The sequence below is a fragment of the Aythya marila genome, assembly GCF_965140915.1.
Source record: "Aythya marila genome assembly, chromosome: 2".
In the NCBI taxonomy this organism is placed as follows: domain Eukaryota; kingdom Metazoa; phylum Chordata; class Aves; order Anseriformes; family Anatidae; genus Aythya; species Aythya marila.
The window spans coordinates 21,856,294-21,873,022 of record NC_139043.1 but is presented as its reverse complement, the minus strand read 5'-3'; the positions used below and the strand labels follow the sequence as shown (position 1 = coordinate 21,873,022).

Below are 16,729 nucleotides of genomic sequence, written 5' to 3'. Positions count from 1 at the left end.
TTCTTAAAGCTAGAAAGCCAACAGATCAGACTCATCAATGCTTCTGTGATTCTTTCCCTACTTCTGCTTTCCAGAAGTTGAAATGTTTGAAATGCCTGTTTGAGACAATAATGAATGCATGAGAGATGCCAGTCAGAGCAAACATGAAGATTAGTTCAGGTCCTTTATTCTATTTTGACAGCTTTCTGTCAGACAAAAAATAATAATAATAATAATAAAAATATATATATATATATATAAATAAATTTATTCAATATATATATATAGTTTATTAAAAATATATATATATATATATATATAAATGTTCTAGCAATGCTGGTAAACACAGGATTTTAGTCAAGCTTTCTAAACTGAAGTGGTAGAAACAGCATTATACAGCTTCACCTATTTCCTTTATGAATACCGGACAGAAATACTAACAATGATTCTTTGTGGCAGCAGGGGAAAGTAGGCAGAAAACAGGAAAACAGGCGCTTTAAAATGTAAGTAGATTGACAGGTTACCTTAGTTTTGTTTAGTTACACTGTTTAGCAGGAGGCCTGCTTTTGAATCCCAAGTGGTATGTGGCATGAATACAGTGAAATAACTGTAAACATCAAATCTCCAATTTACCCATGGCACCTAAGTCTTTTTGTTTTCATTTTTTGAAAAATGTTAGCTCAGGCAGGGAATGTTATTTTCTCAGCTGAGAGAAAAACTTGTGAGAAATGTTATCACCTTTCTAGACATACTAGCCTAAATCATTGCTGCCATTACTTAGTACTTGCACTGGGTAGTGTATGTCCAAAATAATGTTCTTGTTTCCAGGCTTCTTTTCCTTTCCTGCATGAATTATGAACAGCTCTCCTTTATTTCAGATGCTACTTTCCCACCAAAGCTTTCCCTGCCATAAGGTTTCCCTGTCTGTTGGGATTTATAACAAGAACCTCCTTTAAGAGGACAAATTGCAAGTCATTTCTATTGAGTTGCAGAACTCATGTTTATTTTCTAGACTTACCTAGGCTCTTAGCTTCATATTTCAGTTTGAATCCTTGACCTTCATTCCTGCTGTCAGAAATGAAGTGCACAAATAGCTGATTGTCTGTGGTGTACATGGTAGAAAGGGGGCTGCTTCCACAAAAGCGACCATTCCCTCTTCCAGACACCAAAGGTGGGGCAGCAGCATCTAACCCATTCTTCAGCTAGAAAAAGAAAAAATGCTAAGGTCATGCAAGCTTTGAGTAGACTCCATTTCAATGCTCCCAGCCATAGGGGAAAACAATAACCTAGCGATTAATTAATTAATGCACAGCAATATAAGACACAGAGATAAGTAATATCATTTGTGTTATTTCAGTTTGGTATTTCCACCTCCCAAGAGCCTGGGCTCCCTCACAGACACTAAAATCACTAAGATTCAGAAGCTTTAACACCTTTGAGGATTTAGGGCTACTAAGATGATTGGAGGACTGGAGCATCTGTAATACAAGGAGACGCTGAATGAGCTGGGCCTATTTAGCTTGGAGATGGGAAGACTGAGAGGGAATCTTATCAGCGTGCATAAAAATCTGAAGGGAGGGGGTCAAAACAATGGGGCGAAGCTTTTTTCAGTAGTGCCCAGTGACAGGACAAGAGGCAACTGGCACAAACTGAAGCACAGGAAGTTTCAGCTCAATATGAGAAAGTACCTCTTTACTGCAAGGAGTGACAGAGCACTGGGAACAGGTTGTCCAGAGAGGCTGTGCAGTCTCCTTCTCTGGAGATATTCAAAATCCACCTGGATGTAGTCCTGTGCAATATTCTCTAGGTGATCCTGCTTGGCAGGGGGGTTAGACTACATTCCTTCCAGCCTCAACCATTCTGTGATTTGGAGACCTAGCCAATAATCTCACCTCTACATAATCTCCATAGTTACAGGAAGCATCCTCACTCTTAACCTGGAAAGGGTGTTCAAAATGGACAGCAATGACAAATCCAGAGGTTACCAGTACATGCCAGGAACAATTCAGATTAGGAGAATAGTCTTGAGGGTAGTGGGGTGATGTGATCACACCCCTGTCTGCATGCAAATAGCCTCCACAACCTGGGAGAAAGGAGTTGAAGCAAAGAGGAAAATATTGGCATCAACTATTCATTCAGAAAAAAAAACAAAAAAAAAAAACACCTCCCTCCTAATGGGAGGATGTAACAGAGAAAAGCACATGAAAAACTGAAGGCCATAGAGCAATGCACACAATGAATGATCTCCCAAATACAAGCTAGTACATTGCAAGATGACACACACCAAACATCTTGATGCTTAAACTCAGTTCTCAGACGTAACAGAAAAGTAAGCATGGCCTCTGTGCCAAAGACCTCCCATGGCATGAGCAAATGCTTATGATGTTTGAGTTCATTGCTTCATGGACTAAACCACTGTCACCTACTGTCAAGATAGATTCCAGTAATAAAAAGTTCTCCTGGCTGCCCATTGTTATTGTAACACCTTCCTTGGTGCCTCAGCTCATTCAGGAATCTGCTACCAGCCCTAAGTGCATGTGGAAGGCATGCCTTTGCAAATTGCTGTTATTTCTGCAGGAATTTACACAGCTCTCAACATCTGTCTCTCTCCGTTCTGTGTCTATGCTTTGAGTCACTTACTTCCCTCTCCTAGCTGGGAATTATTTCTCTTTCACTCTACAGCTGAGCTGTTCTAACCTTTTGCAAGCCCTTTTTCTAACTTCTGAAAGGTAACTAATCTGTTTGAATCACACTTTACTGCATAACTTTGCTGGACAAATAGCAAATTTCACCTTTGCAAAATCAGAGATTTTTAATGCGTATCGGTGAGACCTGGATAATGAATCTACGTGGTTAATGGGATAGATTGTAGACAGATGTTAAAAATGTCATTACAAGTCTTTTTCTTTCCTTATCCAGTTTTTAGCAGTAAGGCAGACATTTATCTAGGGGAGAAGAGAAACAAATCTTACTTTTGTAATACGAGGCATTAAACCCAGCTCCAGTGATACTGCCATCTGACACGAAGTGGATGAACATTGTCTCTCCAGTTGATCTTACTGGCCCAGGAGGTTCTTGTCCACAGAGAGTAGCAAGCACTGGAGAAAGACTAGTGTCTCCTGAGATCAAAAGAAGACATGTTAATATGAAAATCAAACCACTTCACTTTGCATTTTGTTCGCTGTGGTTCTCACACTTTCAGGCAGGTAATTTTCAAGATTTTTAAACCCTCACAGACTGAGAAATATTTTTATAGATGAACAAGTATTTTGCTAGACTTTACTAGCTTTGCTTTAACTAGCAGAATGTCTCAACACAGAGGAAGAATACTGGTGTAGATGCTGTTCGTATTGCTGTCTGGATTACTTAAGCTCTATGGACAAGAGACTTCACAATGCAGGGACCCCCTGTGTCATGCTACAGGGGTAGGGCAAGATTGGTTTCTCACCATCTCGGATAATAAGTTTGTCATAGTCACATGAGCTGTGAGATTCTATGTCCAGAGACAGGACAATAAACTCCACAGTGGATCCAGGAGCTCTGATAAGCCACACACAGTCAGCAAAATTTCTGTAATTCATGGGCCAGCCCGGCGAGAAGAGGAATGAAGGTGTTTCTTCAGTTGTTACAATCCCTCCACATGCACCTAGAAGATGTACAAGAAGATAAGAATGAAAGCATCCTCTTATAAAATTGAACATTTCCCCTGTATAATTTGACAGTCCTGTCATTAAGTCCTGTCATTAAGCAGAATGGGGGCACTATGTCTATGTAGTCACAGAAAGGCATTTCTTCAAGCATTGCTTTGATTTGGACTGGGACTAAACAGCCTGAAAATACAGACCTATAAGGACTGTATATATTCCTGTGCTACATGGTGTAGTAGTGATGTGGCCTATTTTACCATGAGGAATATCTACAAAATGTCCTAAGGTTCCTACCACAGTTTAACGCTGGTTGTAATTCAGAAAAGAAGGGTACATACACAACCAGTAATACATAAACAATTTAGACCCTCTACAAACTGAAATGCTTTTGTTTCAGCAGTAAATTTAAGGCAAGATGGACTCCTTGCTGGGATACATAGTAGTTCAGTGCTCTGCTAGAGCATAAGACCATTACATACTGCTGCTATGCTGCAGAGCCCCAGGGGTCAGTCCCTCTGTCCCTATGAATTTTCTTTTAGATTTAGAAAGAAGGCATTGCACTATGTCCCAGATAGTATTAACTTTCTCTTGTTGAACTTGCTCAAAGAAAACTGATGGTATAATAAACACATTCCCTCTCCTTCCAGGAACTATTTCTCAAAGAGATACATGATCATAACGAGCATATTCTATATATGAATACATGACGCAGTCTAGTGTAAGGTTTTAAAATCATAATGACCAGTGATTTAAGAATAGTCTTTCAAGAGGAATACTTTTTCATGTAAGCATATAAAATGTTTACCTAGGGCTAAACAGTTACGAGCTAGGGCTTCCTCTTGTGACGAGGATTTTGTTTTGTATTGTTTTTAAAGTAAAGCTTAGGATAGCACTGGCTATGTCACTTTTAACCACATAACCCACTGAAAACTCACCTCTAGCAATGGTGTGTGTAGCAGCAGAAGCATCTGCATACCACTCCAGAAGAAAGCCTTTTCCAGTCACAGATGAATCTGACTGGAACTGGATTGTCATTGAGCTGCCAGAGGATGCAAAAGAAGCAAGATCTGCACCACAGTACGTTGCAATAGGCCGAGAATAGATGGTGGGCCCATCGTAAACCTGCAATGAGAAAACAACAGTGAAAGCGTTATTCTTCACAGAGGCATATTTTCATTCTCCTCATAGTTAGCAAGTTTCCAAGGAGAAAATTACCCTCTTTAAATGAGCAAGAAGGATTTGGACAATCTTTCAGCAAATCCCAATTAGAGGGAAACCCCTCTTATAAAAAGAGAACAAAATCTCCCCTTCCATTATACAGTGTTATTTATGAAGCTTTCATGGAAGAAGGAACTGGACAGAACCCATCAATCTCAGCTCATTCCCAACAGGGTTGTTCTTTGGGTCCAATGACTGGCATCCCATTTCAAAAAAAGTCCACTGGCACAATCTTGTTCCTTGCTGAGGGAAAAGTGATATGATCTACAGATAAAAAGGTATTGTTTTCTTTCTTTTTTTTTTTTCCCTCATGAGGAATACTTATATTTTAAATTCTTTTAAAAGTATGTAATAATGTATTTCTATTTTATGTATTAATAAGCCAAGTTCTTGGTAGTTAAAAGATGTTTCTCTTTTGCTACCTTTCAGATCTATTTTTGTCCTAGGCCAAGTAGAGTAAGCTGGGAAATATAAATAAATATTATCATAACATTGAAAATCTGATCCTCGAGTCATCCACTGGATGTCTAGCTGATGTAAGAAACTACTTTTGCTTTTAGATGGACAGACAGAAAGCCAGGCTGAATTAAAAGAATGAAGATACCATTAAAATCTGACACGAGATGAAGGAAAAAGCTACATTTCCTTTATGAACTAATATTAAATTTTGATATCAATGGATTAACAATGAAATGAGTGTTAAATATGTTAAACTAGTATTAACTAGTTTAACTAGTAAAACTAGTATTAACTTTCTTGTTCCAAAGGATAATTATTGTCAACTGGTTTAAAAAACAAGCAAACAACAAAAACACAAAACAACAAACCTTGTTTAAGTAGCTGTGCTTAAGTTTAGAAAGAAGTTTTTACCTCTACTGCTCCATTATGCCTAGCATCATGCTTACAGTGTTTTTCAGCCTCAAAAAGCTTGTCTATATTATAGAAAAACAATAAACAAGAAGATAGAGGTAACTACCTACTGCCAACAGCAAATTATTGATCCAGTGATCAAAAGAGGTGCAAGAAAAGGATCATTCCTTGCAGGCTTTTAAAATAACCTTATTTTATAGGTATTGAGATGTCCATTATGGAATTATTTTTAATAAATTTCAAACTTACAGCTTGGAAATAGCTGTTAGGGAGCCACAGAGTATGTATCCCTTCCTATACCTAATAATTATTGAAAAGAGGGCATGGCAAAAAAAAAAAAAAAAGAGTCCCAACCAGATCCTTGGAAATCCATCTTGTAGGTGTCTTTGTTCGTTGCTTTTATCAAAGCTAAATGGAATTAAAGAATTTCTTACAATAAAATCACCTTTAGCTTGTCGTAACGACATCTGTGATGATTTTCAATATCCATCTCCAGGATACGGCCATGGATAACTTGTGAAGCATTGGCACTTATCCGCCACTGGTAATCAGAATTGTGAGGGTAGCTTCTTGGCCACTGTGGTGAAGCTATTTGTCCTCTGTTTCCCACAATGTCATTTCCGTACACTGAAAAACAAGCAAGAGATAACTAATCTCTTCTTCACATAGATTAAAAGAAGCACTGGGGCCTATTCTGGAAGAAAGCTTTCATTTCAGCCCTTCTTATTTAATTTACTTAGGGCTAGACAGTGCTGTGAGGCATAGATTTCTGTCTCAGTCCTAGAGCACACACCTAATTATTTTCTTGCTGTGAGGGATGCAGTGTGCCCTTATCTGAAGGAAATTGTCCATTTGAGCCATACGGCTCTACATCTAGGAAAGATGGGAACATGGCATAGCTAAATTCCCTCCTCACCCTGCCTACCTCATGTTCGTTTCTTCCCAAGAAGCATTAAATAAGAAAATGCTGAGATTTTTTTAATGCCTTTGATTTCTGGTGAAAAACAGGTTTGATTCTACTGAGCTCTGACATAATGATAATTCCTTTTGAAAATGAGTAGTAAAAGTCATAAAGTCATAAAGGAAGATGGTTAGAAGTGTAGCTGGCTTAGTCAGGATTGCTGTGGATGTCTGGCTTCAGCAGCCTGTTCATGCAGTAAGTTGTACTGATGTTTGCAATGGTTCCTTGTAGCTTTGAATCTATGAACTGGCATAATTTCCTTTTCTTCCAATTCTGCTCTTTGTTTAATGTTATCTAGATACAAACCAGAAGATGGACACTGTTGTACTCAAAAAGCAAAATTAAAGGCTGGAAAAGAAATACTTGTTTCTTAATTTGTTAATTGCTTAATAAAAGGCAACATAAACATTGACTATGATTGCTTTCTTTCATGTAGCACAGGTATATGGTCAGATATTTTAAACTCCAACATGCTACTTGTTAACTCAGGCTGATGTTAATTTTGTAGCATATAGCTCTTATTCCTATCTTCACAGTACTTCACAGTACTGCTGAAGGGAGAATCTGAAAACCAGGGGATAAACTATTAGAAAACAGTCACTGAAATAGAGAATATTTTATTTTCTCGATCCATGTATTTTTTTGTTGTTGTTTCTGAAAAGGTTTTATGATCAATTCAAAGAAATATTGTTATAATAATTTTAAGAGATAGAATTTCATGTCTAATTCATCTGATTATGTAATGCTTGACACATTTGCATACACACAAGTTTAGTAGGTATTTTATAACATATTTTTAAGCAAATTCACAGCCTTGCTGACATCAATGAACATTTTCTAATAGTCTTTCCTGGGCCAAACATTCACTATTTTGAATCATTTGGAAGTGTTACAAAAGAACAATAGTTTTCAATTAAATAGAATTTACTTACAGTGAGAGAATGTGGCCCTGAAGCCAACATTAGTGCCTGAACTGTCTGAGACAAATTTAACCCACAGGATATGTCCAACAGTAGACGTATAATTCAAAGGTAAGGAGTTTCCACAGAATCGTCCTGCCAGCCTGCCTGTAGCATTCTGTTCGCGAATTTCCAGGTAATCTTTGGTGCAGCCATCACTAGATTCCACCTGAAATGTTCTGTTTCAATAGCAGTGGAAGAGCATTAGCAGACATATAACTGAAACATATTTCAGAGTTTCCCCTGCCAGGCTACAAATCTTCCTGCAGCTAATATCCTGACATAACAGCTAAGAGAACAGCAACCCTCCAGAAACCAGAAGTTCCTGCTCTTTACCTTGTGTTGCTGATACAGGGCTTGCTCCTTTCTGGCCCCTTATTTTATGACAGAGCTTCAGTTTGTAAAGTTAACATTTGTAAAGAATTCCCAAACTTTTTAAACTCAAAATTAAGAGTTCTCAAGTTTTTAATATTTGCTGGTTCTCCAACACAGGGGCTTTCTGAAACATGGAAAGCCCCTGAAATATTAAACTGATTTTTAATATAAGCCCAGGTCAGACGTTAACACCTATTGGATGCAAAAAATACTTTTAGCCTTAAAATCAGTTTGCAGCCACTACATCTGAATATTATTTGAGTACACCCTCTGGTGAGAAAAAAAATTTCCAGAGTCCTAGATTCATTTGTAGTTAACACCTCAAAAACCCAAAGTCCCTTATCATTGTCTCCAGTATTATGAAATATTATTGCTTCTATGCCATCTCTGCATTTCACATGGCTGGTTCTGAAAATAAATAAATACTCTTAACTCTTCTAAAACAATTTTTACCTTAGAACAGGAATGGGACTTAGACATCAAATTCTAAATTGTTGATTACTGTACTGAGCAGAATGCTAAATACATTCTAAAAGTCATTATCTATTATTCCAAGTGAAGTGCTTTGATTCAATCCGATATACTTTCCAGAAGCTGGCTGTGAATATCCAGCAAAGATTCCAGAGAGGCCTCTTATAACAAATGCTCCAAAATATTTCTGCTTTCTGATTTTCTGGTAACAACTCCTCCCCTCCAGTCCTGAACACAGCCATATGTGTTCAGGGTACAGATGCTGTGAAATGGTTCCAACCACTCATCTGGATATACTTCAGACTAATTTAAAGCTAAACCTCAAATTGCAAGACAGGCATTTCTGTTCAGGCTGAGCTGAAGAAAATGAATACCTTACGCCAAAGAAACTTTATAAAAACCTAATATTAAATTAAATTAAATAAATACTGCTTTTTCACACAATGACTCCATGCTTTCCAGTATTTTCAGCTTGCTTTTCAGCTATGTGTAACTTTATAAAAAAAAAAAAAAAAAGCGTCTACATCTACTAAGTATCACTTTATCTATCTAAATATATGCTCTGCTGATAGTTTCTGCTTCACACTAGATTTCTGTTTTGGTTCTGAAAAGCTGTTATTCATTATTTTGTAGCTTATATTTTAGAAAATGTTTCCAGGCTGTAGTGCTTTTTCTCTGCTTCACTGAGTAAAGGAGGAATATAATGTCCTTTTCATTGCATTAATGAATCTGCATGTGTCTAACAAATTGTACCTTATGCGGTCAACATGTTATTGGGTAAGTTTTCCTTTTGTCCTGATTAACTGTAAATGCAAATTTCAGACTTTTCTATTTCTGCTGATCCCTGATAAGGTTTACTAAGGGTCAGTGCTCTGTTTCTTGGCATCAGTCACCCTTTGATTCTGGGAAACAGAGAAGCTCAGAAACCCATATAATGGGCAAAGGACAATCTAACTACTCTGGTAAAGGACTTCATATTGTTCTGTGGATCACGTATAACTTTCCTGTCTGAGGTCTTCAAAGGAAAGTTACTTTGCTGAAGGTAAATGTTCCTTAGGATACTATCCTGGTCCCTGTTGTACCTCCTTTGCTATAATTGTCCTTATGGTTGGAAAAACTTTGAAAACTTTAATATCAATTCTAACCCTACAATCTGTGGAGTACTTGGGCTCTTTATATGACTCAGCTATATAATAAATAGTATGATGAATCTTGTAGTAAGGAAATAGTAGGAGTTTCCTTTGTAAAGAAAAGGTACAATAACACTAAATTTCCTCTTCTTGTTTATATGTGAGTGAAAACTAGCTTCTCCAGCATCCCATGTTGTTCAAACAATAAATCACCTATTTATATCACACCGTATATGCCTTAATATAATAAACAATGACTAAGACGGGAGAACACCAGCTGACACCAACCACTCCTGTGTTCTCTTTCCAAGCGACTGTAAAAGCATGTTTCAGCTTTATCATCTGGTAATTACATTTCCTAATAAACACAGAGCATCCTTCCTTCAGCTCTGTTAAAGTGTTGAATAATAACCCCTGGCAATGCATTTACATGAAGGACAGCTGTAGCCGGTTGCCAGGAGAGCTGAGAATTGTCCAGACACACTCGGTGTTGAGCGGATATGACTCGGGATAGCCAGGGCTGTTGAAAGCTCCTCTGTCCATGTGGAAAGTACCTCCACAGGCTGCAACAATAAGGAGAGAGCAGAGGCTTGAGAAAGAGGACATCAAAAAAATACCTTGATAGAGCATTTTCTAATCAAGAAAGCATTTCGCCTTGTCTCGTTGTTCTTTAGCTTGTTGACACCCATACTGAGACCTTACCCAAAAAAAGGGAAGGCAACAGAAGATTTTAAAAGAGGTAATGTCAGAGAGCCAAAAAGATACAAGACCTGGTCTTTTTCTTAAAAATAAGAGGCATAAGCCAGCAACACCTGCCATATGGACTTACATGATGATGACGCAACATAGGTGGCATGGAAGCCCTTGGCAGTGACGTTGTTGTTGGAGATGAAGTTGACTACCAAGGCATTACCAAAAGAAGTGATAGGATGTGGCATGGTTGTGCCACAGTAACGGCCTAAAAGAGAACAAACCAGAGAGGAAAAAAAGCAGTGTTTGCATGTAATTACTGTTGATAATGTAACATTTGGGGTTAATGCCTGACAGCAGCCAAAAGTAAAATTTTTTGCTTACAATTGTAGTTGTCAGTTAAATCTACATAAAAATTAAATACCTGTTTTATTAGCAGAGAACTCAACTCTGGTAGACTGTTTGTTTTTTTTTAAACTGAGGAAGAATTTAAACCTGGACCTCCTGCACCCCAGGCACCCTAGCTAAGTCACTGGCTATCCTGCCATTGAGTTCTTTTGCATTCACTCCATCCAGAAATTACAGCCTAATTAAATTTATAAAAATATCCCAACAAATATGTCTGCCAGTAGTTCCCATTTCATTCAGTTTGTTTCTGATGGAAACAACAATTGAGAAATAACACACCAGTTCTCCTTCAATGGACTGTAACATGGAGATAAAGAATATGAGTCATGATTTAGCAGAAAGACATCTGAAAGGAAAAAGAAAGGTAGCAGATAGTGTTCTGGTCCTTCTTGCCAGGTGAAGGCTAAAGGTAGGTGACAAAAAAAAATAAAAAAAATGAATTCTGCTCACTGTTACAAGCCATTTATTTCTTATTCCAATGCAGAACAACCCTTTCATTAAAGAAATTTCTCCATATATTCAACATAAACTTCTCCTGGTGCAATTTGAGGCCATTTCCTCTTGTTCTATCGCTTGTTGCTCTGGTGAAGAGACCAGGCCCCATCGTGCTACAACCTCCTTTGAGGCAGTTGCAGAGTGGCAATCCTCCCTAACATACTGGGCTACCCCCTGCCTCTCCTTCCTAGCCTATCCCTTCTGAAGAGTTTGTAGAGCCCTTGAGTTGGGCTAGCCATCCGTTATGTTCTTGTACTGTTAACCTGGAATTCAATTTAAACTGAGTTGCTTGGTTCCCCGTATTGTTCTGCTGAAGAGGAAGGAAAAGGCAGCAGGAGTCAATGCTACACTGCAAGTGAGCAGAGGGGTACAGTCAGAGCCTGAGAGTACCATGCTGTTCTCAACAAAGACTTATCCCTTCACCCATAGTCTCCTCTGACTACATTGGCCACTGGAAAAAAAAAATATATCCTTGAGGCAGGAAGACACTCACAAAAACCTGCTTATTTTGGGTGCAATCCTATATATGAAATAAACAAGACAATGTTACAGTACCTCGAAGAGGAGCCTCATAGTTATTCCCATCCAAAATCTCCACAAAATCCTTTGTACAGTTTTGTGTATCACTTTCAATAGCAAAATCAGTGAAGGAGAGCGTGACGTGGTTGACTGGCAACAGAAAGAGAAAAACTTTAAAAGGCGTTTGGCATTTCATGGAGAAATAACTACGTGTAAACAAATGTACTGTTTTTTCTGAAGTCAGTCAGTCCCCATAAAGCATAACATTTTAACTAGTTTCATACTTGACATGTGGAGTGAATTTCATGGAAGTGCATTAATCCTTACTGCAAAGGTTCTAGAAAATCACTTCAAATTTCAGTACTTTCTAATACAATTAATATTAGAAGCATGTGATTATACATATAGACATGAACATAAATTTGCAAACATCTGAACAGCTTCATTATAAATTGAAAATGTCTGCAAATACAGCATGGAAATTTTTCACACATTCAGAAACAAAACTTATTCCTACACGTCTGTGACCTTCTGTCCCTTTGTGATCTATACAATAGATTTGCACAAAATGTGAACTGACGCTGCCCTGCTCCAGGCTTAGAAAGAGATGGACTTTCATCGTTTTGTAACATTCCACATACATCAATTGGACTGGTTAAAGGATCATTAACTACCCTCAGCTACATTTGTCTGGAATTGGATTTTCCACACCCTCAGACTGCAGGCTACATCCTGAAAAAGAGGATTTCTGACCCAGGGTATTTTTGACTCTCACATTGCTTTTGATTGTCCAACAGGAATGAAGGTGAAGTCACAACAGGAAGAATAGGGGCTTTTCTCAATGCCAGTTTGTGACAATAATTAGTCCTGGCCTCAGAGCACCTGTGCAGTGCAAGCAGGTCAGAAAGAGGGGCTCATGGTTTAGGTGATACCTAAGCTTTCTCCCACATTGAACAAGTCTGAATTTGACACAAATATTTTGCTTCTCACTGGGCTACAATTAATTAGCTAGAATAAGCTGAGATGACAGACATGGACCCAGGCGCTGCATTCAGCAGGGTGCCACGGACTGGCATTCAACCGCATAATCTGCGTGTTGGGCACTCTTTGTGTCCTGGTCCAGTCAATCAATTACAGCTATCAATGCAGGTCCTCGGGACACAAAATAAAAAGTAAAAACACAGTGGGGGGCAAGAGCAGGAGATTTGGCATTTTCAGTAAAAGCAGAGCAAGAGCTCTCTGCCCTCGTTTGCCATTGGCTAAATCTATTTTGTGTCTGCCCTGTAACACTGCGACTGGCATAACAATGCCACGTGTACCTGGAACGTGTGGGATGTACTGGTCCCACCGACCCATGGGTGAGGTCACTACATAGATAGGCTACTTTTTATGAAGGATTTTCTGATCTTTCGTGCTGATGTAAATCAGGAGTCAACAATTATGTATGAGTTTTCAACTTGTATCCAGGAAAAGATTGCCTTTAAAAATAAATGTTATATAGGCGGGGAACAGTTTTGCTGATGTTCTTTTCGTGTATTAGTATAAGAAACTATGCTTTAAAAAAGTATTGCTTATCCCCTGATTTTTGGTTCAGTGTTTTCTTTGGCAGACTGACCTTCATTTTACAACTAAATAAAATAAACTTATTAAAATCATAGAAAGTTCCAATCAGATTTATAACAATGGCTAGATACCATATGAACAACTCAAGTTCAGTAGTTGCTATTAAAATAAACATTCACTTTTAAATCACGTTACCAGGATACTATGACCCAACTGTACATATTTTTAAGGAAACTTATACAATGTAAAGGAAATAGTAAGCATTAAAGGTAATACTAGTATCTGATGGAAAATGCTTGGTGCTTTACTATCAGTCATAAATTTGACAGGCACAACTGAAGGTATATGTATACGCATGAAACCAGTTTATTTGTATTCTTTTTGATTTGCATTTTAAATTGAAATTCCTCCGTACCTTTGTTCATTATTTATTTTATTTTTTTTTAATTTGTTTGTTAACAGCATAGATTTGATGTAACACAACACTAGTATGAAAAATCCAGACCAAAATAATCTCAGCTAAACACAAGTGCTTTAATTATATATAAACCCTAGATTTTCTCATGGATGAATCCAACTTCACTTAATGTTCAACACCATTTATAATTTCAACACTTGAGTCACAGTAAATCACCTATGATGATAAAGTTGTCAACTGTTTACCTCACAATACCCTAAACCTTTTACAGTAAAATCTGATTTAGGACAGATTATGAGAGCTACTCTCTCTCCAACTATCAGGATGCAGAACTTCCTAGAGAAATAAAGGAGGAATTTTCTATTGTTACTATAGAAAAGAAGATGAGGATATTAGTCATCCAAGCTAACTATAAAAGATGTTTTTACTTACATGGTTCCTGAGCCTGAATAATCCAGCTGCAGTTCTGATTGTTTGGGTATTTGGCAGGATACAGAGGAGAGGAAATTGCTGCCCCAACTGCATCTGACTCTATGAAACTTCCACATGCTTTAGAATGAACACATAGATAATTATTTGTATATATAAAACACATATCTTAGATTGCATGCCAAAGATACGTAAAATATAACATCCTATAGCAATTTGAAATGAGGATAAAATTCAAGACAGCAAGTTGTAGAAAAAAACAAATAGCCAAGAAATACCTCATAGACAAGAAGAGCAACCTTGGGGCCAAAATAACTTTTTTTCAGGGTAGCCCAATCATATACCTGTTTATCTGATTATTTCCCTGTGTTGGAAACTAGACAGGAAAAAAATAGTAAGAACTCTCCAGAGATTTCCAGTGTCCAAGGAAAGCATCCCATTCTGTTGGCATTATCCTTTTGTGAGGTGCATCAACAAACCAGCATTTGTGTGAAATGTTGCACATATATAAGAGCTTGATTGACTGTGTAACTTTGGCTAAGTGCTGAATGCTGCCATGTCTGATTTCTAAGCATACTGACTCATCATAAAAACCCCAGTTCCGAGTTTAACACACAGCTGCTTTATACAGCAGAGTGGAGAATTAGGTGCTAAAGTAGTAACATATAGTGAAACAAAATCATAAGAAACAATCAGAGAAATGGATTTTCTCTGCAAAAACTAAATGATTATATCTGGAGAAAAATACACTTTCAAAGTTATTATGAAAAAAATATAATCAATCATCAAATAGTATGTAATGTTATGAAAGATTCTGTCACATTAGAGTCTTTTTTGTATTAAAAAAGAAACCATGGAAAATATCATTTAGTCCTCCACAAATTGGATACATGATGTTTGGCAGGTTTTGCAGGCCTGAATCCATGGACTTCATCAATAGCACCACACAAAATTGCTTTATACCTTTTCAGATTCACATGCATGGATAGACATATAAAATCTGACTTTGCCAGTAGGACTGGGGAAACTGCCAGTTGCATGTTTTTCTCAGGAAAAACATTATGGGTAGATGGCCCTCAAGGGAAGAGGAATAAGAAGCAGCTGACATATCCTGGATGGCTTTCTATTAAAAGCAAATTTTTTCCCAATCAAAGAATCTAAGATGATCCTTAGATTTTAAATTCTTTAGTTTATAATTTTAAAAAATCAGTGCTGTTAAAGATACACGCTGGTATGATGTATGTACAGAAGCAACTCTTCTGGTGTCAGCTATGCTGAAAGACTGTCTCTAATGCAAACTAATTGGTGATTGGTTAAATACGTGCTTATGTAAATTAAGAAATTACCTTCAGTAAAACGAGCACTGAAGCCCCTGTGCTGGATGGTTGAATCAGAGCGCAGCCGGACGTACATCAGATTGTTGGAGGACGTGATAGGAGTAGGATGCTGTGTCCCACAGAGTTTTCTAAGAAGGGGTGCTTCATTGCTAGGACCATCAAACACCTATCACAAAAAGGTTAAATAAAATACTGAGTTTCAATAGGCATTTTGAGAATACGTTTATTTTATACTCTATCTTATATTTCATATGCTTTGATTCTGATATAGCCCTGGTATGAGCAGTGCAATCAACCTGTGCATAGCACCTTAATTCTGTGGGTATTTCCAGAAAATCCAGGTATTTCAGGCTGAAGCTACTGTAACCTTTATAAAGCAAATGCATCAAGCAACAATTTTCCTCTGCATGTACATGGTATGCAGGCAGCCCTACTTTAACAGTCCAGATAATCCCATACATTTATTTTCATCTGTTAATGGCTAAAATGAATTCCTGTGTAGTTTTTATTCAGTTAAATCCTAAATCTTACCACCATAGAGACCTCCAAAATGGCTCTGATATGCAGCTAGTGCAATAGTAGGAGCTATGACTGCGTGTAAAAAGAGCAGACACTGGTGTTATGGTTTCTAGATACTCGTACCCAGCATGAAGTATAAGAGTCCATATATCTATGCTTTATAATGGCTTTAGTGTGCTGAATTACACAAATGTACGTGAAGTGCTACTTAGGTAGAGGGTAAAGAACAGTTAAAAAAAGTAAGGAAGGCAGCAAAGGTGGTTTTATAAAACTTCACTTTTAATTTTACCACAAATGCCTTCCTTCTCTTTTTTCCCTTACAGCTGATATTTTTGTTTCCTTCCTCTTTGTTTCAAAATCAGGAAGAGAAGAATAGTGAAGTTAAAAGCAATGAGTTTTATCTGAAGTGACATCAAAATTACAAAAACAAAGACAAAACACACACACACAAAATAACCACCAACCAACCACCATCAACAAGAGGGAAAAATGGCTCAGAGTGTCCCACTAATCTTCTGCAGCACTCCAGCAGATATGATTCATTGTGTTTGGAGCCATGGGCCACCCTCAGTGATGAGCACTGGAGGCATCAGCACAGTTGCACGCCCCACAGAGGAAAAGCTTGTGGCCACTGGGCAGCAGCAAGAGTTGACTTAAATTCCTGTTTCAGCATTAATGTCCTACATGATTGCAAGCACGCCATTTAGTATAACCCATGACTCAGCTTCCTATAGCAAAATA

At 37.7% G+C, this 16,729-nt stretch overlaps 1 protein-coding gene across 1 annotated transcript in view; it reads right to left on the bottom strand.

Annotated features, from left to right (window-relative positions):
* CUBN (cubilin) overlaps positions 1-16,729 on the bottom strand; it is a gene marked incomplete at its 5' end in the record, with an annotated part of 136,839 nt that overhangs the window by 46,267 nt on the left and 73,843 nt on the right. Inside the window, 12 exons of the mRNA XM_082754389.1 lie at positions 998-1,181; positions 1,872-2,062; positions 2,952-3,098; positions 3,428-3,625; positions 4,562-4,748; positions 6,160-6,341; positions 7,608-7,813; positions 10,041-10,173; positions 10,440-10,568; positions 11,759-11,872; positions 14,136-14,252; positions 15,479-15,635. Of these exons, the coding sequence (XP_082610515.1) occupies positions 998-1,181; positions 1,872-2,062; positions 2,952-3,098; positions 3,428-3,625; positions 4,562-4,748; positions 6,160-6,341; positions 7,608-7,813; positions 10,041-10,173; positions 10,440-10,568; positions 11,759-11,872; positions 14,136-14,252; positions 15,479-15,635 (1,945 nt within the window). The remainder of the gene's footprint in view (positions 1-997; positions 1,182-1,871; positions 2,063-2,951; positions 3,099-3,427; positions 3,626-4,561; positions 4,749-6,159; positions 6,342-7,607; positions 7,814-10,040; positions 10,174-10,439; positions 10,569-11,758; positions 11,873-14,135; positions 14,253-15,478; positions 15,636-16,729) is intronic.